The sequence below is a fragment of the Micromesistius poutassou genome (genome assembly GCF_964030765.1).
Source record: "Micromesistius poutassou genome assembly, chromosome: 17".
Classification (NCBI taxonomy): domain Eukaryota; kingdom Metazoa; phylum Chordata; class Actinopteri; order Gadiformes; family Gadidae; genus Micromesistius; species Micromesistius poutassou.
Genome location: NC_140287.1, coordinates 3196272 through 3223670, shown reverse-complemented (window position 1 = coordinate 3223670; position 27399 = coordinate 3196272). Strand labels below are relative to the sequence as shown.

The 27399-nt window shown below is 42.9% G+C and overlaps 1 protein-coding gene across 1 annotated transcript; it reads left to right on the top strand.

The window, feature by feature from the left end:
* Positions 1-13260: 13260 nt before the first annotated feature.
* On the top strand, positions 13261-27089 carry fbxo33 (F-box protein 33). Its single transcript, XM_084481853.1, has 6 exons — positions 13261-13849; positions 15683-15793; positions 16069-16229; positions 16346-16539; positions 17097-17394; positions 19702-27089. Exons 1-6 carry the CDS (start codon positions 13365-13367, stop codon positions 19965-19967), a joined length of 1515 nt encoding a protein of 504 aa, XP_084337979.1. The 5' UTR covers positions 13261-13364; the 3' UTR covers positions 19968-27089.
* The last annotated feature ends 310 nt before the right edge of the window (positions 27090-27399 follow it).

The following is a 27399-nucleotide window of genomic DNA, read 5'->3' as shown; positions in this document are numbered from 1 at the left end:
ATGGAACACAACTTTTTGTAAACTTTTTTTTTTGCTATTTTGATGCCATCACTGGCAAGTGACTTCAGGTAAAAGGGTCTGCTGAAGATTCATGTGTATTAAACATAATATTGGTTTGTAAAACATAATGGTGTATTCATTGATCAATGCTATATATATACACAGACCATTTAGGCATATTCAAGAACAAGGTAACAAAAAATAAACAAATTAAATATCATAGATAGATATTGACATATACACATATAAAAATGTGTACAAAATATTAATTTATATAGGCCTATGATGGAGATAGATTCTGTACAAATATTGTGTATGTCCAACATTTCGAGAAAAATAAACTTACATATTGAACTTACTCTAACCCCTCATTTTAAAATATCTGCAGGATCATCCATGTCTCTCTGACTCTCTGTGTTTGTATTTTTATTATCAGGATCTTGCCCAAGGACCACCTGACATTAGTAGCCAGGGATTGAACCAGCAACCCTCTAAGCCCTTATTGGGTTCAGTTCCATGTCAGCGGGTTCTAAAGGGAGAGTAGGGGGTCCTAATAGACTCACATTCATATAGATTGCAGCAGCTTGATCACAGTTTGGACTCTGGGAAGAAAATTTCAAATATAGTTCATGTTTTGTGGTTTAGTTATATTATAAACAATGTTTTATATTATATTGATATGTTAAATTATCTTTTTTGTCAAAAGTATACATTTGGCATTTTAAAGAATAGCTAACAAAGTGGGTAGCAAAATGTGAATAGCAACCAATTAGGAGAGTATAATGTCTAAATTGGCTTACCTGGTCAGAATGGACTTTAAGGTGATTGTCTACAGAAAAAATAACCACACACAAATATAATAGAATAATACACAAATAATAATATAATATAATATAATAACATTTTATTTGTTTTATTAGGTCAAACTGGAGACTAATGTGACTTACTCTTTTTCCTCCAGCAATAATAAATGACCAAAATGATGATAGGAATGACAAAGACCAACCGACAGAGGATAATTAATTTCTCATAGTTTGGGTTGTTGTCACGAAAACCTGTCAAGAAATAAATACAGAGAAAGGGATCAAACAGTGGAAGAACTTTATCATCAACATGCAGAAAACATAAACTCCTGAAGTTGAAACACACCAACACAGCTGCAGATAACTATAGAGAAGATGGCCAAAGAGAGACAGAAGTGCAGGGACATTGTTTGATGCACTGCCTGATGCACCGGCTGACGTAACGGGGGTGAGGGACTTATCAACATCATCGAACAGTGCCACTCTAACTTCAATAACTGTAACGATAAATTCCCTACACCGCTATGCATGGGTGTCACTGATGCATTGAGCCAAATTAATAAAAGTCATTAATGATGAATGGCGTTCTGTTTGAAGGGTGTTATAGACGGCACTGTATTCATCGGTTTTGTGTGAAAAAGCTATAGGACGGCATTAAAAATTTTGAAAGATTTAGGAAAATTTGCTAATTTGCCTTTTCCTAGTAAATATTTGCTCTGACCTTACCAGCATCTTTAAAACACAGAGTTTTTATCTCCATCGTGTAATTTGACCAGCTCACTTTGTTGCTATGGTTACAGGTGGCAATTGAACCATTTGACAGGTAGAGGTGGAGAGAGACATCAGAGGTCACAACTCTGCTGGATCTCCTCCATCCTCAGAGCAGGTTTCATCTGACTACAATTCTGAATGTAGGATGTCTTGAGTGATAAGAAATGCTTTCAATTAAAAAAAAAAAAAAAAAGTATATATTAGAGGTACTGTAGGCAATTGTTTTTGTGTAGTTGGTTAAAAATGGCATAGCCATCCGTCAGCCATTAGTGAGTGAAATGTTTTAGGTTGATGGCGCCCATGCCTCTGTATAAGACTTTTGATTTCAGCCTTCCCTGATTCGTTCAAGGAATACATCTTGCAGGTCAATCACAGGTGAGTGAAATGCAACACTTCTCAATTTGTGGAGACACTTGAGGAGGGAGCAGAGAGGGAGGGGACGTGTTTTGGTTGTTTTGTTTCAAAATCTTGCTCATTTCACTCATTTAGTCTCTCTCTCTCTACAGGTCTTGAATCGTATACAGCAACTGTAATACCACACAACCAATAAAGTCACTGGTATTTTGGATTTCTTAATATCTACTCATGCTTGTCCAATCATACACTGGGACAAATTTAAATACATTTGTAATTTGCATTTGTCCAATCAATATTTTCCCCGATCTTACCAGTATCTTTAAAACACAGATGTTTTATCTCCATCGTGTCATTTGACCAGCTCACTTTGTTGCTATGGTTACAGATGGCGATCAAACCATTTGACAGGTAGAGGTGGAGCAGGACATCAGAGGTCACGACCTCTGCTGGGTCTCCTCCATCCTCAGAGCAGGTTTCATTGGTGCACGTGAAGGTGGAGATTAAGGAGGAGCTCTGAGTGCTACAGGTCACGGTCACTTTACAGGATTCAGGACTGGGAGACACAGACGACACATTCAGGACCACTGGTGATACCTGCTCTGGAACAAGGAGATTTATAGAGCATTAAAACACAAACAAAGAAACGGCTTGCATCCAATGTCTGTACTCTGTTTCAGTGAACATACCTTGAACTGTGACGTGGTAGTCGACGATAATTACTGCTTCTTTAGAGACCTCCAATGCTTGGTAAAGTCCACTTTCATTCAATGCTAAGTTTTTTGTTCGCAAAGAATAATTTGTGGTTGAAAACTCTGCCCTTTTTCCAAAGTTATTGTTTGGAATTGCATCAGGAATATATGTTATTAGGAAGAATTCTCTTGCCCTTATTTTGCTTTTCCATTGGAAGACTTTAACTTTGGGTTTTGGTGTTTCAATTTTCATCACTAAATCATTTCCCTTCAGCAAAAACAAGGTATTATTTGTATACCCTGAAACAAATAATTAACAAAATAATTACACAAAGTAATTTTATAATGTACATACATTAAATTCTTCAGTTATCTAGACTGATGCATTAACACAATTTCCCTTTGAGTAATGAAAATATAAATCATAATTTTTCAAATCCAGTTTGTTTGAATCCGTTACAAAGACGGTTTTAAAATGTGCCATGTGAAATGTGAAATGTGAAAGTGAAAGTCGCACACCGCATTGTATTTTGTATGGAGGATGAGAACAGTAGGGGAAAAAAGGAGGTGGACAGGCGGGGGGTGGATGACAACGCAGGGCTGAGAAGGTGGACGGAAAAGATGGATGAACAGGCAGGCAGTGCTACAGGCAGGTAGGCAGGCAGGTAGACTTGCAGATAAGATCAGGGTGGATGGCAGGCAGGTAGGGGGTTGGCGATCCTGGGGCAAGGAGAACATGGAGATTATCAACATGAGGAAACAAGGAACACGAAACTCATTTAGAAATATAGATATCTCTGAGCAGAGAATGAATTTCTACCACTGTAATAGAAACAACGATCTGGTGATGAGTGGGTGAAGAACCAGGGTTTATATGCGCAGGAGATAATGACTGGAGATGGGTGGCAAGTGTGTATCTTGACCATGTGAGACATTAAAGTGTAATTCCGGTGAAAATTGAACCCTACATAACCCAACATAAAATAAATCGTTGATAATCGAGTATAGCGCTTGCCCAGAACAACGCTAACAGCCCAAATGGCTTACATATTATTATATTATTATTAGGGGTGTGCATCTCTCCAATAAAAGACGATTCGATGCGTATCTCGATACATGGGGTAAGATACGATTCAGGAACGATAAATTTTTAAAATGGAACGATTCGATTCAGTTCGATTCAGAAGGATTTCGATTCGATGTGGCACGGCTCAATTCGAGAGGGTTGATGCAATGGATTTCTTGTTGAAAGTAGACAATCACAAAATGAATTAACTTGTAAATGTGGCATTTCCTTCAAAAAGATTTATCAAAGACTAGAGAAGAAGTGTATTTGTTAGAGGTGTGCATCTCTCCAATAAAAGACGATTCGATGCGTATCTCGATACGATACGATTCAGGAACGATACATTTTTAAAATGGAACGATTTGATTCAGTTCGATTCAGAAGATTCGCATCTTTTAAATCAAAATTGATTTTCCGATTCAAATCGGTTTTTGTTACACCCCTAATTATTATATTATAGTCTGTGCCTTACCAGTAGGTCCATGTCCATTTACGTGGGAGCACACAGTGAGGACGGACTACCTGTAAACATGGACCTACCGGTAAGGCACAGACTTGTAAAACCGTACGCTAACTAAGTTGTTGATGCTTTGTTTTATGTGTAGGGACCCTAGTGATGCTACTGCAGAGGTTTGGTGCTATTTTGAGCAAAATGAGTAGTTAAAAAATGCTGATTTGGAAGTTCGCACTGCCCCTAGCCAATAATATGGAAGCCATTTGGGCTGTTAGTTAGCATTGCTATTATCAACAAAAAAAAGTGTCTGGAGGGCTTATTTCATATGTTTTCATGCCCAAAAAATACCCTGGGTTTCTGAATTACACTCTAGGGCCCATTGCACATACGTGAAAACACCAAGAGGGGGTGACAGAGCACAGAATCTGCCCTAACCCAAAGATAATAATAAAAAATAAAATATTTAATCTATAGCTCCTCCCTGCCTTGGTACCTAATTCATGGTTTTCCTTATTAGTCCCCTTCATCCCTTTTTGTTTCCTTGCCTCATTTACTCCTTCTTTACCTCTTCATTTTATCCCTTCTGTTTTAGACTCCTTTGTCTTCCTTTTGTCATATTACCTTTCTTGGTAACACTTTATAATAACTATCCGTTATAACTAGTTAATAGATCATAAGTAAACTGTTAATTAATGAGTTATTAATGACTTGTTAAGTGTTTGTTAACAGTGTTTGTTAAGGATTTATAATGATGCTTTGTAGATAGTTAATAGATCATTAATAAACTGTTGGTTAATGAGTTATAAATGACTTGTTAACTGTATGTTAATAATTTATAACTATTCCTTATAAATTAGTAATCGATCATGAACAAGGTATTAGTAAATTACTTACTAATGACTTGTTAAGTATCAGTTAATAATTTATATATGTTATTGGGACGTTATTCTAAAGTTGCAACTATTCCTCATTTATTAACTGTTAGTAAATGAGGAATAGTTGCAACTTTAGAATAACGTCCCAATAACATACATAAGCTAATAACTAATACTTAACTAATATATTAACTCACACTTTACAGATCAGTAGTTAATAGTTTGTTTGTTTGATGTTTAAAATATCAAATTTTTGTACCTCAACCTTGTTCCACCCATAGGCTTTTCTGTGTACTGTACTTTACCAAAGAAACACCACAGATGAAATGTTGAACATTGTGTTTAATGTATAGAAACACACATACTGAGCCATCACATGGCAGAACAGCAGTATACAACAGTATACAAAGGGATGTAACGGTTACCGGTGTAACGGTAAACCGCGATAAAAATGTTGTCAATAACAATTACCGTTTTCATTTCAAATAAAATTATTATCGCGGTGGATAACCGCGCCAGCGGTGTGGAAACCGTGTGCTTAAATCCTTCCCAGCGCTTCATCCGAGCAGTGTTTGGAATAACGCCGTTGAAAATAACGGCGTTAGGTAACGCCGTTATTGAACATTATGAGGTCGCGGTCACGGCGATCTGCGGAGGAAGTGTCGGCGGGAGACGGAGAGCGCGTAATTGTTTACATATTGTTCTTTATGTCTTGAATGTTTGGATTAAACATGCACTACTGTAAATGTTCCTGATAAATAAGCTGTTTACATGCTGAACCCTTGTTCCTTTGATGTTAAAAGTTGCACTTTTGATAATATAAATAAATATAATAAACACTTTTAACTATTTCAGTTTCCGTAGGCCTATCAGTGCTTTCTGAACATATTGAACACACTTTTAAAAATACCGCGATAATAACGAAAACCGGGATCATTTTGGTCACAATAACCGTGAGGTTAAATTTTTATACCGTTACGCACTTTTTGTGCAGGACATGAAAACAAAATAAATCAAAATCAAGCCATTGGCATTATTGATATGAACATGTCTTAGCACAACTTGGACCCTCTATACTTAGTGAACCAGACCCGAGCTACAACCGAACTGCTCTAGGGCACCATCCCACAGTGACACAACACCTAAGCTTTCTTCTTCTTCTTCTTCTTTTTTCTGTTTTCATGTTTTCACAAAAAGTGCACAAACCTCATGGGTTTGTATACTGTTGTATACTGCTGTTCTGCCATGTGATGGCTCAGTATGTGTGTTTCTATACATTAAACACAATGTTCAACATTTCATCTGTGGTGTTTCTTTGGTAAAATACAGTACACAGAAAAGCCTATGGGTGGAACAAGGTTGAGGTACAAAAATTTGATATTTTAAATATCACATCAAATTTCTGTACCTTGAACTTGTTCCACCCATTTGCTGTTCTACAAAGTTTCACTGGTATTAGTAGATGGTTAACAAACTATTAACAACTGATCTGTAAAGTGTGAGTTAATATATTAGTTAAGTATTAGTTATTAGCTTATGTATGTTATTCTATCGTTGTAACTATTCCTCATTTACTAACAGTTAATAAATGAGGAATAGTTGCAACTTTAGAATAACGTCCCAATAACATATATAAACTATTAACTGATACTTAACAAGTCATTAGTAAGTAATTTACTAATAACTTGTTCATGATCTATTACTAATTTATAAGGTATAGTTATAAATCATTAACATACAGTTAACAAGTCATTTATAACTCATTAACTAACATTTTATTAATGATCTATTAACTATCTACAAAGCATCATTATAAATCCTTAACAAACACTGTTAACAAACACTTAACAAGTCATTAATAACTCATTAATTAACAGTTTACTTATGATCTATTAACTAGTTATAACGGATAGTTATTATAAAGTGTTACCGGCAGTTTTTTTTGTGGTGGTGGCGGAAGGAATGGAGTTCAAATTAGCAGAGTTTGTGGCTAATCCGACCGCGGAGGTATTAAAAAAGTGTAAAAGGGTTGAGTTGTGCCTTATCGCCAATTTGTTTGATGTGCATGTATCTTTTAGCACAAAGAAAGAAGAGTTATATGATCTGCTCTATGCAAAGTTGAGTGAAAGGGGATGGATTGGTGAGCCAGCTCCCACGGTTGGAGTTGAGCGGAGTGATCTGGCTGGTGTTCCTGCCCCACTCCCAACCTCCCAAACTGGCATGAATGCAGAGGAGCTGAGGCTCACCTTACATATAAAGGAGGTGGAGGTGGAAACCATGCACCTCAAAGTAAGGGCTCTGGAGTAAGAGTGGGGAGCTGCTGTAACTGCCAGTCCTTTACCCATGCAGACATCCATGCCCAGTCCTCACGATGGCTTTGATGTGAGCAGGCACATTGCGCTAGTTCCTCCATTCAGGGAATCTGAAGTGGATTCATATTTTAGTGCATTTGAGCGCATCGCCGCTACTCTACATTGGCCGAAGAGTGTGTGGCCTCTTCTACTCCAGTGTAAGTCAGTCCGTCCCAGACGTCAGTCCATCAGTGCGTCCCAGACGTCAGTCCGTCAGTGCGTCCCAGACAGCAGTCCGTCAGTCCGGCAGTCCGTCCCAGACGGCAGTCCGTCAGTCCATCCCAGACGGCAGTCCGTCAGTCCTTCCCAGACGGCAGTATCCTGCGGGATACCGGTGCCAAAAAGTCTCTCATGTGGTTCTTAGTGGTTCTTAGTGTCCTGTGGTTCTTAGTGTCCTGTGGTTCATAGCAATCAGCGCCTCATGCGCTGGTCCTTGTTGCTTCAGGACTTTAACATTGACATTCATTACAAAAAAGGTTTAGACAATGTCATGGCCGATGCGATGTCTAGGTCTTGATGCGTCAAACATTTCCTGTAGAGGAGGAAATGTTTGTTCTTAGGTGGGGGGGGGGGGGGGGGGGGTGTTATGACCCAGGGTCATAATTAAGTATTTTTCAGTGTTGTGTGGATTTTTCTGTGCTGTTGTTCCTCCCTGCCTGATGAGGGTGGTGGTGCTACCACCCTTAGGCTCTCTCTCTCCAGGTGCTGTTCCTCTTAGGCTAGTGATAAACAGTCAGAAAAGACTTTAGTTTTTGAGATACCCCTACCGGAGGTAGAACTAAACCCAACAATGTTTTTCCTCATCTCTAAGGTCTCAGTCTTTGGAAACAAAGACTGAAATTGAAAGATGATACCTTTTACAGTGACTTCTTGTACTGTCCTCGAAACTCATAAAATGGCTTATTGGAAGGATGTCGTTGTGCTAAATCCAGCCAACCAAATATTAAAATAAACCATGCAATCATTCATAATTACATGTTTGAGCTGTCCCAAATGAAAGAACTCATTGCATTGCAATGTGCTGTAGTGTCCTATCTGAGGTGAGTCTAGTTAAGGCTTAGGGCCTGGCAATAGCACACACAAGAGACCAGTAGTCAGGATTGCAGTTTGGCATTGATGAGCCTTTTAATAAAACTATAACTTAAACTATAACATTTCAATGTCACTCATCCACATCATCATCAGTGACAAAATGGGTCACATTTGGACAGTCTGGAAAAGAGCAAGAGCAAAACTCAGTGCAAGTCAATCCAACTGCAAGACACAGTTGGTGGTATCATTGCATTTTCCATCTTTACAGTACAGATGGGTGATGTCTCTGTCTTCTTTAGGTGCTGGTTCCTTCTGGAACATCACAGGTTCAATGGACCCATCTTCTCTGAGCTTCCATCCTCTACCAACTGGGTTCCAGAGATGAGGCATGGCCAGGTGGCTGTGACGCCACACTGCTGTTTGATACAAGGCTCTCAACACATGTTGCTGGAAGGCATCTTCTGTTGGAGGTAGATTTGCTGCAGATGCATCTGTGGTAGATGCAAGTGTGTACCTCAGATCCATCCAGATTGGTGCAAAGATGTCCATCCACCCTTTTCTTTTGGCCAAACAGGAGCAGGGCATATTTTCTTGCCACAGGCAAAGCTTCTTGCAGGCTTCCAGAAAGTCCAAACTTAGTCATTTCCTTCAGCTCACTCAGATGGGACGTCAGTCTTGTGAAGGCAGTGGTCTTCCCAATTCTGTATAAGCTGCTTGTTGTATCACAACCTGTGAGGGCATGGCATGCAGGCAAACAATCACAAAGAACTGGTCCAAGCTTCTGAGTGATTGAACAGACTGGGATGAATCTTTCCTTCAGGCCATGTCCAGAGTGCATGAAAACTGCAGAGGATCCAAACATTCCTTTGCTTGTATAGTAGATCAGCAAAACCAGCACATCTGTATCATCACATTTGACTATTAGACGAGAATGTGACCTTGCAAGGTGTATTGCATGTAACACCAGTCTTGTATCTGCCTCCTCCTGGTCACTGTAAAGCTCTGTCAAATTGTCGATGCCTGACTTCCTAACCCTCTTTACTTTCTCACCATTATCAAATCCACCAGCCAAGATAACTGTTCTCTGAAGAGAGTCTCATCGGCCTAGTACTGGTGATGTAGTTACTCACAAAGCTACATAGAGCAGCCTTGTTTCCACTGATCTTAAGGTATTTCCTATAGTTTGGAACACTTGCTTGTCCTGTGATGATATGCGTTTGTGTGGTTTGAATGGTGCCTCTTCTTTTCCTCTCTAGATCTTTGACTGAGTGTTGATGGTCATATCTGTCAAACACTACAACAACACAGCTGATGCCTTCCTTTCCCATTAACATTGTGATCTTTTTCCAGACACACTCGGCCAGGTCGTTGAATGTTTGAAAGGCTGAATCATGGAGAGTCTGTATAAGAGCCATGCCATCGATGATGTATGCTGATGGTACTTCAACATTTGGCAGCTGCTGTGACTCTTCAACAACAGCCTCCAGTTTCTTGGCAAGGTCAGATTTAGTTGTCTTCCTCATGCTTCCATCATCATAAAACATCATAAAATCTCTCGTTGCTTGGAAACAGCCAGTAACCTTCGAAAGAGCACACCTAAGTCCATATGAACCTGTCTAGACCGGACTCCAACTGATGTTTTCATATCCTTGAAGGTTGCACACTGGTTTCTTTTCTCGGGCTCCCAGAAGCTCTTTGTTCTTTTTGATTTTGCCAGACGTTCTTCAATAAAGATGGCATTCTGCTTTACAACATCTTGGAGGAAGTTTGAGAGCCCTTTTGCAACCTTCTCAGATGCAACCTGACCACTTGCAATATTGATCAATTCCTCAGGAATGCTTTCAAGATCAAAAGGATTCTCTGCTCTGCTCCACAGCTTCCATTATCTTCTGTATGTCTCTCTCGTCTCTTTCTGTTCTGGATGCTCCATGCTCCTGGTGTACTTTTGGGCCCTTTGCATCAGTGTCACAAAGCTCTTTCATGGCATCCACATACACTGTGGTCACATGTCTTGTCATCAGCCATCTTGTGAGAGCTCCCTTTCGCAATGTAAAACCAACAACTCCACCCTGACTCTTGCCTTCACGATTAATGGTTTGCTCCAGTGCCTGATCAGATGCCACACAGTTGAAGCTTCGATGCTCAGACCGGCACAACAACAAACCCACCTTGCTGCATGAATGTGTATGCTTCTGGTTGTTCATGTTCAAGGGCTTTCATTTCTGCAACATAGACAGGCATGTACTTGGAATAATTGGTCCTTCCAGCAGCTCTGAACCAAGGCATAACTTCACACATGCAATTCAGGTGAAGTTGAAAGTCAGCTTCGCGTTCTGAGCGAAGGATCCGTAGTAAGTAAGTTTAATTTATAGAGCACATTTACACACAGCATACACTGACCAAAGTGCTGTACAATGTCAATAAATAAAAACAAATAGTAAAAATAAAAGATGCTGATTGGTGAATATATATATATATATATATATATATATATATATATATATATATATATATATATATATAACAATTGGACCAGAAGTCCTCATATCAATACAAAAGGAGGAACATTCAATATCAGTGCACACCACATGTGAGCAGTAGATAAATGGTTAGGGGGTAGGGAAGGCCAGGGAGTAAAGGTGGGTTTTTAGCCTGGACTTGAAGGCAGAAATGGAGGGGGCAGATCTAGCCAGCTCCTGGGGGAGCTGGTTCCACAGATGTGGAGCAGCGACAGCAAAGGCTCTGTCACCTCTCTGCTTGAGAGCAACAGATCAGCACCATTTAGGAACATTATCCAGTATCTAAATGTTGCTGATTGCTTAACTCCCTCATTTATGAACTTCTGGATGTTCTTCTGAATCTCATGGAGTTCAGTCTCCACCTCACCGATGAACTGTTGAGCAGTGGCCTTGTCATTACCATGAAATGCATGCTGTACATCTCGTAGGAGTTGCTCTTGTTCTTCAGTCATTGCACATTGGCCTTGTTTTTCAAGCCATGATTGCATAGCTTTCCAGAAGAGCCTGAACAGAGCCTCAGAGGCTAGCTTTATGCTCCTTACTCCTCTTGCCAGCTGTTTCCCTTGAAGCATCTGTCGAGCTGTTCCCTCTGCATACACATCTGACTCAGTAAGTATGTCAAAGAGTCCACCATCTCCATACAGCTTTCCGATGCTTGCCAGGTAAGCCATCGTGATATGCATACCTCCCAGTTTCATTGTGATCTTTCCTTGTAAAGGAAGTGGTTTGCTCCACAGTATCTGTTGTGCTTTACTATAAATAGCACGGTCTGCAGTCACAAGAATATGGTCCTGTCCCAGGTCTGCAGCAAGCTGTACAAGTCTTATCAAAGATGTATGTATTCATGTATGTATTCAGTAATTACTTGACTACAAAGAAATTCAAGTGGATGTAAATATTTTTGATAAAGGTGTTCCTTTCAATTATAACCTGATTCAATTGGATCTTTCTTTCCGTATAAACTATATAATACAATGTGCCATATAAAAAATATAATTATTAAATATAGTTTTATAATATACAGCAGCACTTACCTCACGTAAGTTAATTTGCAGTATTATTGAATTTATCAAAATTCCTCTGACCACTGATATTGGGCATTGGACTGGAGGCTGTGTCACCGTTTCATTATATTTCATTTTGGACACCTCATACATTGAGTGACATACCATCTTCATTGTTCATACCATATATACATATTTGGTATTGCTGGATTCAGCACAATCCCACCTTTCCAACAAGCCATCATATGTGTTCCTATGATAATCCCTGACAAAGCAACATTACATAACATTCTGCATAGATATCATTTTTTTCACTGTCCGCTTATTTTAGGTATGTATATAGGTCTCCATCTACTTCATACATCAAGATATTCACATCCATTTTTCAAATAGGTGAAGTGACTCCCTGGCTACAAACTTGCCAAGTCTCAAAGCTCTCAGAGCTTGTGTTATCATTCTGCATTAGTTTATATGTCTTAACTCCCATACGGACAGGCTATATTTTAGGCCTTTTTTTGTTTGGAGGTATATAACAATATCTGTCCATTTCACAATCTTAGCAGTAAAAATGTTTTAGCCAAGAATCACTTTCATGTATGGGAGACCTTAGAGATGAGGAAAAACATTGTTGGGTTTAGTTCTACCTCCGGTAGGGGTATCTCAAAATTTGGGGGGCATTGTCACTAGCCTATCTGGTCAAATGACATGGAAGGGTTTGTTTACTAGTGGTGCCATCGGAGAACGCTTCGGCTTTTGCCACCCGGAAGAACGAATTGTGACATCATGGTGGATTGTCGTATTAGGGGGTGTGTCGACTGGAAAGCATTTCCATAATAAAGCTCACGTGTTCGGTGAGCTCTTATAGCCACTTGATGATCAGGCGCCCTCTAGTGCTCATCATGTGTATGGCAAAAATAGCGGCACTCTGGAACAAACCAAAAATCAACTAATATAAATATTGGTATATCACAACGTCGTAAAAATAATAAGAGTTTGCCGGGTGTATTCACTGTAGTTCATCTATGACGTTCCAATATAACGGTATCATGAAATAAAACGAAACACACAGAAGATACATCGATATTTTGTCAAAGGTAACTGTTTTACCGTCCCCCGTAGAATGAGGACAGTGGTGTCGTCCTGTAGTATTGAAGGCAGAGCTGCTAAATAGTGTTGCCAGATTGGGCGGGAAATCGGGCCCAATCTGGCAGCCCTACCTGCAGCACGCTGGAGCCAGGGATGCCAGATTGAAACATTCGTTTGATTGGAAATCTGGCCCAATCTGGCAACTCTGCTGCTAAAGCGCTGTTTGTTTTCGAACCCAGGAGGAAGAGGCACTTTACCCTTCACACATCGACTGTTACCACGGCTTCAAATACTTATTTTATTTCTATCTGTCAAGTGAGTTTTTCGGCAATTTTGAACCGAACTGTTAATCCCACCATGGCTCTGTGTGGGGGTGTCGGAGCCATGGCTCTCCCCAGCGAGCTCATCGTCCACGTCTTCTCCTTCCTCTCCGACCGGGACAAGCTGCGGGCCTCGGCGGTGTGCTCCCGGTGGAGGGAGTGCCTCTTCTACCCGGCCCTCTGGACCCGGCTCAAGCTCCGGATAGGCGGCGGCTGTACCGGCGGCGGATGCGGGTCCGAGGCCACCCCGAGATTAGAGTTCCTCATGCGGAAGTTCGGCTCGTTCGTGCGGGAGCTGCGGCTGGAGCTGGCCCCCGTGGACGGTCACCTCGGCCCAGTGGACGGTCACCTCGGCCCCGCGAACCAAGATGCGCCTCCGGGCAGGACGGACCACGCTGCCCCCCAGAGGGACCACGCTGCCCCCCTGCAGAGGGAACCACAGTCCTCCCCACGATGGAGAGAAGCGACGGCTACCTATCTGGACCAGGTGTTGTGCGTGCTGACCTGCACCCGAAACAACAGGTATGGTTGGATACAGTGTATAATGTGCAATGTGTGGATTTGTATTGCACGATAGAATCAAGCCATACAGATATTATCCATTACCCTAAAAATGAAAATTACGTCGCACGTTGCAACAAGCTCGACACTGGCTACGCGTTGTGAGCTATAAACAAACCCTGACATCAGCAGTGACGTCATGGAGCCTGGTGGGCGCATTCTAGCAAACTAAAAGGATCACTTTTGAGTTTTAATGGAGCCAGGCCGACATGCCACTGGGCTCTGTGTGGGACGGACGTGCTCTGTGAGGGACGGACGGGGTCATGAATCCAGCCGAATGCATGCGGCGTCAAACGCGAGTCTGCGTTTCTTTTGTAGCAGGTCCCTTCTCCTGGGTTGTATTGTTGCACTGGCGGTCACACCAGCAACAACAATACAGCCGCACCGGTGGGGCCGAGAGAATGCTAGGTGACTGTGGCCGCTACTGTAACGTTAACGCTGAGATCAGCATTGACACCTGCATCTCGTTTCAGCGTGTAGACTCATTAAAGAACAGGTGGATGACATGACCCTTAGCGCACGGTTCAGTTCTGCGGTGATGGTGGCCGTTTGCCAGATTAACTCTCATTTTATCACAATAACAATCGCCCACATTGTTCAATTCGGTACTACAGCTTTCTGGTGTTGAACAAGTATACTTCCAGAGCCTTCCACATCATGAAGCCCATTGCTGTTAATAATTCAAAGAGTCATTTGCATCATAGCCCCCTCGAAAACGAAAGGGAGATTATTTTAATAAACAAACAAACATACAAAAGCCGGTTGACTTGGTCACATTTTCGCCACCAATGAACCAAGTTAAGTTATTGGTCTTGTGTTGAACATTGTTGACATGTTGTATCATGTGCTTTTAGATGCTTTCTTTCCTGATGTCAGGCATATGTGTATTTATTCTTCTTGGCACTAGGCCTTGAAGCTTATTTCATGTCATCGCAAAACCTGAATGAAATTCAAGCCTGACCCGACCAGGCCTTCTCATGTCCACCTTTACCTGGAAATGATTTCTGCCATCATCTCACCACTATCAGTGCCCCTAAGAGGCTTGCTGTGATGAACCTTTAATACAGCCATCCATGTAGATGTGTTGTGGTGTTACTAGTCCTGGCTTCCTGCGGTTTATCACTTATGGAAGAGGGGGGTGACTGTCTGTCACTGGATAGAGATGTTGTGGGGAATGAGCAGTGTTTTGAGTCAGCTATGGTGACCTTGACAAACGTATGCACCTCAATGTCACTCCACAGCACCACAACCAAATGCTATTCAATACTTTTGAGGCATAAAACAATGGGAATGAAGACACAGGAGTTTTTATTGGGTGATTTGAATTGACGTAAAGAAGATGCATCTAAAGATGAATGCAGACACATTTCATGCATTGTGAAGATTACAACAAGGATGGATGTGTTTCATCTTTGTGTGAGAAGTAATGGGAGGGAAACCACATTCTTTCAAGAGAGTGACTAGTGGCTAGTCTCAATGTGTGTACCAAAAGTGAATTAATAGATTAGACTTATATTCAGTTGTTTTCCCCCATTTATCAAGCAATTATAAAACTATACTATTTCATCTCTTAGTTCATGTTTCAAATTTCTCATCATAATTTCATCCATTGTTATTAGGATTATTAGGATAATCAAGTAAATTATTAATAGATTAATCAACATAAAAAAATGTAGTTCCAGCCGTGTGTGTGTGTATATATACTTTTCTAGGTGTTGCCATACTATGTATAGGGTTGTATAATATGTTAGGTTATGTTATAATGTGCTTGTCGCTATCCCTCGTGTCCTTCAGGAACCTGAAGGAGCTGAGTATGTACGCAGACACCTGCGTCCTCCAGGAGGAAGGCCTGCTGGACACTTCCTACCTCCAGCACATTCACCACGGAGACAAGAAGATTAAAGAGTGAGTGGCAGGCCGATAACAGAGGAAGCCATTTTAGTGATCACTTTTGTCATTCAGCCTATAAGTTTGGTTTAGTGAGATCAATCAACACAAACAAAGGGATTATGACCTAGTTGGTTGTTTTAATTGACATCCTTGTGGCGCATACAATGAATTCCACACTAAACAAGACTTTATGGTAACGTGGACAGCTCCCTCCGTTTTTTGCTTCTTGTGGCACTTCCACCTCTTTCTCACTGTCTCTCTGTCTGTCCGGTGTCGGTCGTTTGGTGTAGGATCCAGCAGCTGTTCATCGAGCTGCTGTCCAACAGCAGACAGCTCCGTTGGCTGTCGTGTGGCTTTATGCTGGGCCTGGTGACGCCGTGCTCCCTGGCCTCTCTGTCCAACCCGTCGGCCCAGAGTCTGCAGCACCTCAGCCTGCTGGACCATCAGATGGGTACGTAGTTCCACTGTTCACTCCAGACCTTCTCTGTCGGTCTGTCTGTCTGTCAGAACTTGACTAACATGATCATGTTAGTCACGTTCTGACAGACAGACTTCATTCTCCTGCAGTGCCGCTCATCAGTCCGACGGAGGTGGAGCGCCTGGCCGGCCTGCGCTCGCTGGCGCTGGACTTCTCGGACCTGACGTCGGAGCTGTGCGGCCTGCTGGCGTCGAAGCAGCGCGTCCCACTGCACCGCCTCTCCCTGCTGCTCAACGCCGCCACCCTGGAAGGCACGGCCACCGACGACGACTGGAAAGCTCTGGTAACCCGCCGCGCCGCCACACACGTGTCAGTGGTCTGGCCTCGCCGGCGTCAAAACAAACACGGTGTCAATCCACTGCCATCTTTTTCTTACACTTTTGTTGAGCTTTAAAAAAAACTAAAAACTGGAGGATGTGAATTTGATATAGTAAAAAGGGTCTTAAGATCCATCCGACCAATGGTTGGTTTGAATCCATTCTTGTAGTCATCCTGGACACAAATTATAGCGCTAACTGCTCTATAAATCAGTCAGTTAAGTCTGTTTTTTTTTACTGGTTTTAAAATGATGTTCAATCACACAAAAGTGTCAATATTGAATTTGCAAGATAGGCCTTTAACTTGAACTTGAAGCAATCGGTGAAGTGATCGGCAAGCAGACATTGAACCGTGTTCCACAAACACAGCCTCTTGATAAGACACGGTCAACACAATCGATCTAATTGGCGTGCCTTTCCTTTCAACGTGTGCCGCCGCTTTAATGAGAGAAAAGGAAAACGGGTGTGTGACGGCGCGACCCGCCTAACGAGACGACTCTTGCCTCCTCCTCCGCGCGCGCAGGTCCGCGTCAGTGCCAACCTGCGCGTCTACATCATGGCCCTGGAGGTGGACGGCGGCGAGCTGCTGCGCGTGCTGAAGCCCAGCCTGCCGCTGGAGCGGCTGCACCTGGACAGCTACAGCTCGGCGGTGACGGACGGGGCGCTGGAGCTGGTGGCCCAGCAGTACCACAAGACGCTCACGCACCTGCTGCTGCTGCGCGACGACGGCCACTACCCCGACCTCAGCGTCAACCGCAACGAGGACCCGCTGGTGCTGCTGGCCTGGCGCTGCACGTACCTGGCCGTGCTGGTCATACACGGTGAGAGGGGGGGGCTCCCTATGGGGGGGGGGGGGGGGGCGGCAGTAGCTCAGGAGGTAGATTGGGTCGACTGGTAACCGGAAAGGTTGCTAGTTCGATCCCCGGCTCGTCGAGTGTCGAGGTGTCCCTGAGCGAGACGCGTCACCCCCCGATTGCTCCTGATGAGCTGGCTGTCGCCTTGTGTGGTTGACTCCACCATCGGTGTGTGAATGATTGGTTGTAGGTCGCTTTGGATAAAAGCAAAATCCCCTAAATGCATTCTGTTCCAGTGTTCTCTGCGCAACTCTCGATGAAAATGGTTTGTTGGTCCGTGCTCATCATCCCGGCGCTCTTAGTGGTGAAGTCGCCACGCTCATGGCTGCCGCGTGGCTGCTTTGCATGCCAGCGGAACAGGCTGGTCTCAACCATTTAAAATGGTAATATTTGGTTACGTGTAGTTAACTGAGGTGTGGTCTCTCCAACAGACTTGAGAATAATATCTAAAGTCTAGTTTAGATGGGGGAGCCAGAGGGGTATTCCATCAACCAAGCTAAGCGTAAAGCCAGGCTTATTTTGCTTAGCCTGGCTTCTTTCAGCTAGAGTTGCGTTCCATCAATGTGACTTAAGGGAATCTCCGCTAAGTAACCATGGCAACTTATCTGACCAAACTAACCTGGTCGGTAGCAGGTTAACTGTCAGGCTAACTTGAGCTGTGTTTCAGAGAAATCCATCTGTCAGCAACAATTGTACCATCAGAAGGTTCCGCCAAGCCTAGTGCTCACAATTTTGTCATAAATGTACATATATGAAGTACAAACAGACCCTTAGTGAAAATATACGCTAAGATTAAATGATGCAAAGGAAATAATTCAATGAAGTGCTATATATTGTTACTGTGGCTATTTTTTCAACACATTTTTATACAAATCTATGTATTATAGCGTTATAAGGAGAGGAATCAGCAGTTGGGTGAATGGTCTAGCACTTGCCCTGTGATTCCCTTTATTAATTTTATTAATTCCCTAATTAAGAATATTCAAAGAAATGGAAAATAAATGGCATGAAAGGTTATTTGATTTCTCTAGTAATCCTTCCTATATTACTAAATTCGTGGGGATTGAACCCCGGACGACCGGGTGCAAGTCTGACACGTTAACTCGAGACTATCTCCCTGATTACAAATCTATGGTCAATATTAAATTAAAATATGTTACGCTTAATACTACTTATGCATTCAACAGATCGGCAATTTTTTTTGCCAGGCGGCCTCCCTGTTTTTATTAATGGTTACAGTGTTCCATTTTTGAGTTATTATATGCTTGTACTCCTCATAGACCTCCACAAGCAGCTTCTGCTGGAAAAGATCCCGCTCGGTCCTTTTCGGACATTTGATCCATGATTCGACATCCACGGTTCTGGGCTGGTGACATATCTCGTGAACGAGCGTAATCCAGGATAACGTTGGCCTGGCTTGAACTAACCTGAGCAAGGTGCGGCTGAACTGCGTTGATGGAACGGCTTAACCATCAAGTGGAAGTTGGCGCTAGTTCTAACCGGGCTTAATCAACTAAGCGCTGCTTTCGTTAGCGACCTTGATGGAATACCCCTCAGTTGTTTCACCTTCTTCCGTTTGTATTTGCTTAGACCAATCATGTAGAGTAGTGTTCTGTAAAATGGTGTCCGATCAACTTGCTTGACCTACTGGCCACTGTAAAAATACACATAGCAAATTCCCCTTCTGGAAGCTTCATCCATGCTCGCAAATGAGTTCCTCCTCATTAGAATATCTCCAAACAGGAGACCAGGCGTGACTCCGCCCCTTGCAGACTTGGTTTGCGGCCCCAGCTCGGTGTTGTCCGACCCCAGAAGCTGTTCTGTAACATAGTAGGACTGCTGGATCCCAGACTCACTGAGGTTTCACCAAAGTGGAAAAATGCACGTCACATACCTTTATCAATGTTCATCCATTAGGTACGTCTTGGTTTGACTAGAAGAAGATGATTCCATCTGCGCTTTAAAGCAGAAACTGTTTTTCTATGGTGCTCACTACATAGTTAAGGGAAATTAACTAACAATCTCCAAGCTCAATGCAGAAGAAGTGAAGTGTTGTTAACTGGGCGGCAGTAGCTCAGGAGGTAGAGCGGGGTTGACTGGTAACCGGAAGCTTGCTATTTCGATCCCCGGCTCCTCCTAGCTGAGTGTCGAGGTGTCCTTGAGCGAGACACCCTCACCACTGACTGCATGGTTGACTCCGTCGTCGGTGTATGAATGAATGGTTTTAAGTGCAAAATGCCCTAAATGTAACTCCCTCCTTGGCCCCCACTCCAGGCTACACCATCTGGTCCCACAACCTGGTGGCCATCTCTCGGCTGCGGGGCTCCAGCCTGCGTGTCCTGGCCGTGTCCGAGGAGAGCATCGACTTCGACCCCGACCAGTGGACGTACGTGGAGGGGGACCCCGTGCACAACCTGGTGAAGGAGGTGTCCCTGGGCCTGGGCCGCGTCTGGCACCCCAGCCTGGACTCCAACCTCGTGCTGTCGGAGCCCACGCAGCACTTCCACCGGGAGATGCACGCCTTCAGCACGGGCATGTAGCTCCGGGGGAGTGGATGGAGGACCGGGGTCCACCCCAGGCACCGGGTCAGAATCAAACCCTTCACCAGGCACCACTTAGGCTGTAGTCAACTACATCTTATCTATGACCAAAAATCTGAACTGGATCTGTAAACAAACTAACCCTATATTCATGATGTGATTTGAGCTAAACAATTGGATTTTATTTATTGACATTTCCTTCATCATTAGAGTTTAGCTTTTTCTTTTAATTGTGAGCACACCTGCTTTGTACCTGCGTTGGTTTTGAACAGAGTTCTTCGTGTTGCCCGGTTCTCCACGTTGAAGAGTGATTTTCTCCTGGGACCTGATTTGGTTTGTTCTGGCCCGGCTTGATCCATTTCTAACCATCCTAACTTCCTGTAATTCCATTTTGATTTAAATTGTGAATCGCCCCACTTTCATTTTCTTTCCCCCCTTGCAATCCAAGTGCAATGTGTCCCCTATATAAATACGGTCTGTGTATATTTATATTCCACTATAGGACTATACTGCTAGGGGATCAGAATGGGGGTCAGCTGATTGGCTGGTTGTAGGGGAAAGTGCAGGTATGGGAGGAGTGCAAGTTGTTGAACAAATTCAAGTGGTAGTTATATTTCTTGCCGTGTCTGTCTCCGTTTCAGTCTGTTCCTCCCTAGCGATGGCATTGCTTAGTTTCAGCTCACACACTCCTGGTAGTCCTGGGTCCATATTGATTATTTTATGAGCGCCACTGCTGCTCTTGTGTTTCATAGTTAGCGAGCGTGGGTGCTGAAATGCTGAAGTGGCTGAATGAGGCTTGGGCATCTCCAAATCTCCCTAAAACTGCCTATGAATATTGCAAATCCTCCTGTAATGGCCACAGTTGGTAGCCTCCCATTGGCTATCTCGCTGACCAACCTAGGGATTCTATGCCGGCAGATGTTTTTGAGATTGACAGAGCCACCACATGAGGACGTCATGCTTATGTAACACAAAGTCCTGCTTGGTTCTGGAGGACTTCCACCCCATTCCATAGCGGTTTTTAAAAGGTTGACATCCATGCGGTGGTGTACTATCCTATCATGGCATTCTGCTTTGTGTCCACTCAGAGTCCACTGAAGGTCTTCCAGCCACAAGGCGATGGGAGATGGGTGGGTTTCAGTGCTCTTCCTTCTGTCCCTTCTATGCTCTTCCCAGTCTGCGCCATCCTCAACTGGCAATTCAGAGCTTCTTTACTGACTTTGTCTGTTGCCTCCCATATAGTGAAAGCCTGAAACACAATTGAATATGAAGTAAGACCAACTGTTGGTGTCTAGCATATTGGTAGTCATCCTTGAGCTATTCAAATATGTGATAACTAAAGGGATTTGGGCTTTTTACCACAGCTTGAAAAGGAACATCCCTCCATGGAAAAATTGTGTAGTCTTTGCAAGCATAGGTTGTCGAAAGGTTAGAAGGCCGAAATAGTATAAGTAAATAATTGGTTATTTTTATGAACCTGCAAGCACTCTGCAATCTTTTTCCCTAGTTTTGTGCAATAAAACAAACGGGTTTATGAAAACACTGAATGAACATAGTTGGTCTTGGCCAAGTAATTTTATTAATTCAAGGCCAAAGTGTGTGTCGATGCTGCACATGATAACATTTTACTGTTCTCAAAGAGGTGGTTACCTACCTAAGCAGCCTGGAGTCAAATTCACTGATTACCATTGTGAAGGTTACATCTGGCTGTGAAGGGCAACATGCATCGGGGTGATCTGTACAGCAGGGTGACATGAGGCCCTCAAGAGGACAACCAGGGCCACTTCTGGTTGGTGATACTGGATACAAGTCTTTTGTTTTCTAGGTTAGGCTTGCCATATCGCAGTGACCCACCAAGGTGGTGTTGATGATGGCCAAAACTTGTGAACCATCACTTAGTTTGTTAATGTGGGAACTTTCTTATTTCACAGATGCCTTGAAAACAACAGTATGTGTTCCAGTCCTTTGATGTTTGTTGTTGTGGACGCAGTTGTTAATGATCCAACGTGTCTCGGACCTTTGGCTTCTCCATCAAGACCTAGTCGTACATTTATTTTCAAAGATTAAGGTTGATAAAGAGAGGATGGCAACGCCAAGCTGTGAGTCCCATCTATACTGTGAACTATGGGTGTGGAGCCGGGGGAGGGGGTCGTAGGCCTTTACACTATCATCCTTTTGACAGGCATGGTCAATAATCGTCTAGCTTTGTAGCTTGTGGAAAAATCGCCATGCCTGCAGATATGTGTACAACCTACACACCTACCGCTCCGTCACAATTTATTTAGGGCTTGCGGAATTTGACCGATATCTCTACAAACGATATGTTCAGTGTTTATGGTACATGTGGAGAAGACTGAAATACTGGGGTCCAACAGAGAACAGGAAGGGTACGAGCATGACCAATAAGCAAGTGGCCTTCAACACGCTTCACAGGTGTTTGCCACACGTTGACAATCGCTGGCCAAATTCTTCCATCTGCATTGCCTAAAATATTCCCTGTCTGTTGCCATAACACCGTTGCAGAAGCAAATGATGCATTCCAGTTATGAACTGTTTATGGTGTTACCTAGCATCCAGTCCAGGAAAGAAGTTAGCAGAATGTGTGCACATAAGGAGTCCTCTGGTAGTTGAGCTGTATTTGTGGTCCTGACCTGATAATCTTTATAGACTTCGGATCACAACTCAGGATTAATACACTTTGGTACCTAGATTCTCTTCAGGTAGCTTTCTGTGGCTTCATATTTGAGCCAGGCACACATTGAAGGGGAAACTGCGACTACTGCAACCCTGATATCATTTATACCGTGTTTGTTTTCAAAGTTGCTCAAGTCCCTGTTGGTGAGTTGTGTCTTTATCTTGTTATTGGCATCCTAATGAAAGCCAAGATGGAGGAGAGCACTCCTCTACAGAATGTATTGCGAGGCTAGCTAGCACCAATATGCTCATTATGACGTAAACAACATCTGCTCTTTCTTTAGTACACTTTCTTTGCTGTATCATATCTCATTGGACATACAATGGGCATACTATAGTTGTTATAAGTGACAAAGCCATAAGCCTTGATTCCTCTTCTAATGGTTATTGGGTATTATTTCCTGTCCAGGACAGGTGGACAAGTAGAAGCGGCAACAATATTTACAGATGAGCTCGAGGGCCACTTGCATTCGGAAATGAGGGCAGACTAGGGTTTCAGAACAATTCTTACGGCACTGTCGACATTATTGCATTATAGTTTCATTTGGGGGATCAATGACGTTACAACATTGAGTCTTATCTTGCTGTCAGAAGCTTGAGTTATGCACTTGTGCCACTACAGTCTCCCCTTCCACAACAGCAGGAAAAATATATTAATAATTTGTTCTCAGGGCTAGGTCATTTTGTTTTCCTTATTTATGAGGATGAAGGAAAAGTAGATGTGCTGTAAATAGCTCAGGCCAATATCTTTAATGTATTCATGATGATAGTTACAAGTGTATTAGTTGCAGCTGGATCTACTGTTCTCCCGAAATGTTTTTTTTTTATGCTGCCGAAGACCATGACACAACTATTATCAAGTCCATGTCTGAAGTGGCCACAGACTGACTGACTCTGGTCAAAGACTACAAGGCTTTCTAATGCTGTCCAGAACACACCTAGTTTCCTTAGACTTAGTCGGTTTTATTTTTACTCTATCCCACACCACATGGTGTCTACTACTGGTCTGTCGACCAGTGTCTGTAAACAATGTGAAAATGGACAAACCCACAGCTGTGAAAAAAAACAAGAATACAAAAAAGGAAGCGACGTGAAAGTAATTTGTGATTCATCACCAGCTGGCTGTCAGGCTTTGAACTAGCCTGCAGGTAGGCCGAAAGGGCCTTAATGTACTCCAAGTCCAACTCCAAGTCTGAAGTTGTACTTTGTTTTGCATTTCTGAACACTGTGGGCAACCAAAAAGGAACAAAGGCCGAGGCCAAACCTCTGAGGCCAAACCTCAGAACTGGTGGATGGATACTCTCACATGGAACATTCCAGATGGTGATATCATTTCTCAGGCCATCCTAAGGACTTGGCAAACTGTCCAATCTGTGCGGTCACACATTCAGATATTTATACAAAGACTTATTTTTTTACTTTTTTTTAACTTTCCGTTTAAGAAGGTATCGAGGCTGCTGGCTGGGCAGGACCGGTTAGTGAGGCGCTCCAGTTATAAGCTCACCTGTGCTCCTTGAATCTTTGTCTGGGTTCTATTCCTAAGAGCATCCTATACGAGGATTCTTCAGGTAGCTTTGTCCAATGAACAAGGGGCCACCAATTCCGGCCGATGGTTGAACACCTGGCTCTATGTGAACCCAACGGGGAGAGATCTTTGCCGGCCAAAGCCACCTTCGTGAATGTGTTAAAATGGGTTGAGTGGGATGGATTGGTGGCAGAAAGTCGACCGTCCCCCTGGTACTAAACCCATCTCTGAGATGTACATTCCAAGCAATGGGACAGGGAGGCGCGAGGGCACAGCACAGTATTATTAGCGTAGTTTAACATTTATTCTACACTCAAGTCTGGTTTATACTCCATACAGGAGTTGAAGGCTTTGTGTATGAGCGCACTGAACAATTTGTTACACTGGAGCGGTAATCGGATGCAGGAGAACACAGCCTTTTGTTTACAGATCAATAACGCCCAGACGTTGACGTTTAAAGCTGTGTTTTTAGCATCGTGGCTCAGTTAGGTGCAGGCCGCCGTAGCCCCAATGGAGGGAAAGTCGTTTTTACTGTAGTTTATCAGAGGGACGTCTTTGTCCTTCCATCTGTCCGTCACCCATCAGATGGTATTGGCTGTGACTCCACCAATCCAAGCAGAAATAGCCTGATACGTGTGCTGTGGGTGTGGTAATGTAGCACCAAATCAGCAGTCTGTGCCACACCTGCACTCATCTAAACATTGTTAACACCGTTGTTAAAGGCAAACCCAGAGCCACAAGTATAACATGCATTCAAGCACTTTCCAAGTCCACATTAAGTTACCAGTGTTATCTCAAACCACGGTAGTAGTGCAATATATCATGGTTAGCATTGCCAGCAAACGAATGGTCCACAATATTGCTGGTGCAGTCGTTTATAATAACGGTATTGACATTTTTTGAGTGGCAGCCCTGGTACAATGTGGCCAAAGTCTTTCAGGCTCTGGGTCAGCCTCAAAGGTAGACTGAAGCCAAAGGGACAGCACCAAACTGGACTTATGCAATCGCTGTATTCGTTGGCAGTTATTGTAGTCGACTTACCATTGGTTATATGATTATCACCTAGCTCTAATTCTTTCCAATGGGAAAAGGGGTCCTTGAGGTTTGAGAGGTGACTGCCAGATTAAGTTGATGTACTAAGGGGTTATTACTGGCACTGCTCATTGACGACAGGATTTGAGAAGCTCCCTTGTGTTTTTGCTTTTAATTATATTTTTCAGAGAAATATACAAGAAAAATACAGTATAAGTTATATTTATATACTCAATATTGAATGAACATTGCCATGTACTGAATACAACGTAGGAACATTGAAGGCCGCCTCCAGATGGGGGGTTTGTGCAGGAGTCGACCGATCATCCTCTGTAGCTGTACGATGGGAGGCAGACCCCGAGTTTGAGGTAATCCTGCCAAACTGATCCAGCCCGCTCGAGGCTGGGCCGGCATCGGGCCTCAGAAACATGGCTGTCGCCGAAGGAGCGTGTGACACCTCGCACTCCGCCGTTCGGGATACTGACCTTGGGTACTAAAGGGTACTGACCTTGAATGTTTGGCAGGGGGAGCATCAACAGCATGGCACATGTAGTACGTCTCAGAAGGTTAGGTAGGGCTAAACCTGGGAACCACCCACTATACCACCGACCATTCTGGCTCGACAGCGACCCTAGCCAACTCTGGCGTTTCATCACGTAACACGGGGTTCCTTATTTTGTGGTTCACAAAAGTCAGTCTTAAGAAATGTCTAAAAACCAGAGCCCAGTCCTCCTGAAGGGCCAGGTGGCTGGTGGGCCTGCTGTGTGAGTCATTCTACACAACTATGCAAGAGAAATGCGTACACCTGTCCACACTTTAATTTCTTCTTAGACTTTATTTTTCTCCTCATGGCTGTCACTTAGTAGAAATAATCTGGTAAGGATTTGCAATGACTAACTACACTTGGCCTTATGACGAGAACGGTGACTATGTTGTGACAACTCGAAAATCTCACGAAATCCTACTTTTATTGGTTACGTTTATTTGAAGCTGTTTTAGATTGTGGTCAACCAGCCCAGTGGCGAACTCTTGGTCTCTGTGAGACTGGCTTGAGACAGCTCCAGTTTGAACATAACAATAGTGATACGAATGTTGTGCATTTGTTTAAATCAAGGATAGTTTGCAATAACAGCAGTCTTACTTAAGTGGCCACAATGGGGTATTAACAGTGCTGACGATGCTGCGTATTCAGAAAACAACAACAAATAAATGGCGATACATATGATGCACACTAAACACAATGCATATTTGTAAAGATATGGACAATGTGTTACCATGATGTACAAAGTTATGGAACTCATGTCCAGGTTCAATCTATGAGTCAACTTTGTAAAGCGAAGCAAGCATTTCTTTTTGTTTAAAAGAAAGTGTGTGTGTGTGTGTGTGTGTTGTTCGGAACTAGGGCGCAGGGGGAAGGCCAGACAGGATTTCAAATGCAAAGACATTTAAAATGCGTAACATCTATTGCTCTATTTTTCTTACTTAAGGTCAAGATGTTTAATCGTAATTAATTAAATTCTGATGAGTGTGTATATATTAATAATAACGTGTGTGTATGCCCTTGTTTGTCAATCAGGTGTGCTATTTAGCTAAGAAAGTATTGCAAGGTGAAATGATACAATGGTAGTAGCGTCGACCCATTTCAGAACCATCCCTTTTTAAAATCATGTTTATTCTTTAATTTCTATTTGAAAACGTGTAACAGCTGTTTACTTCTGGCTCCATCTGTGAGAGGGAGGGAACGAGGGAGAGGGTTGTTTTATTGTAGGAAAAAAAAATGTTTTGTGGTCCTGTTGTTGTGGACCACTGTTCATTTTGTGTTTAAAAACAAATGTATATAAAACTCCTTTGCTGACTGGTTTAAACTGGGCATGGGAGGGAGAGTGCAACCGGCCGAATGATGTTTTGATTTGATTGCTTCTCTTTTAATAAGTGAATAAAATAATTAAAACCCCTGAATGTTTTTACTGTGTTTTCTTCCAGCTGAAAATAATACAATTTATAAGAGTAACAAGTCATCCGAGACTTAAAGGTAGTGCAAAGACACAATGCTTAATTTACCACGGTGTAGTTGCATATTATCAACTAGGTGGCAACAAAGGCTAACGGGTCCGGGTTTGGGAATGGTGTTCCTTTAATTATCCAAGTGGCGTGAAGTTCCTATTGTCTATTCATCCTGTA

What these genes read in the sequence shown, in the direction of transcription:
- fbxo33 (XM_084481853.1), top strand. Translation starts at nt 13,365, where the DNA reads ATGGCTCTGTGTGGGGGTGTCGGAGCCATGGCTCTCCCCAGCGAGCTC. An exon ending in GGAGACAAGAAGATTAAAGA is followed by an intron (nt 15,794 to 16,068) that starts GTGAGTGGCAGG and finishes CGTTTGGTGTAG; the next exon opens with GATCCAGCAGCTGTTCATCG. An exon ending in CCTGCTGGACCATCAGATGG is followed by an intron (nt 16,230 to 16,345) that starts GTACGTAGTTCC and finishes ATTCTCCTGCAG; the next exon opens with TGCCGCTCATCAGTCCGACG.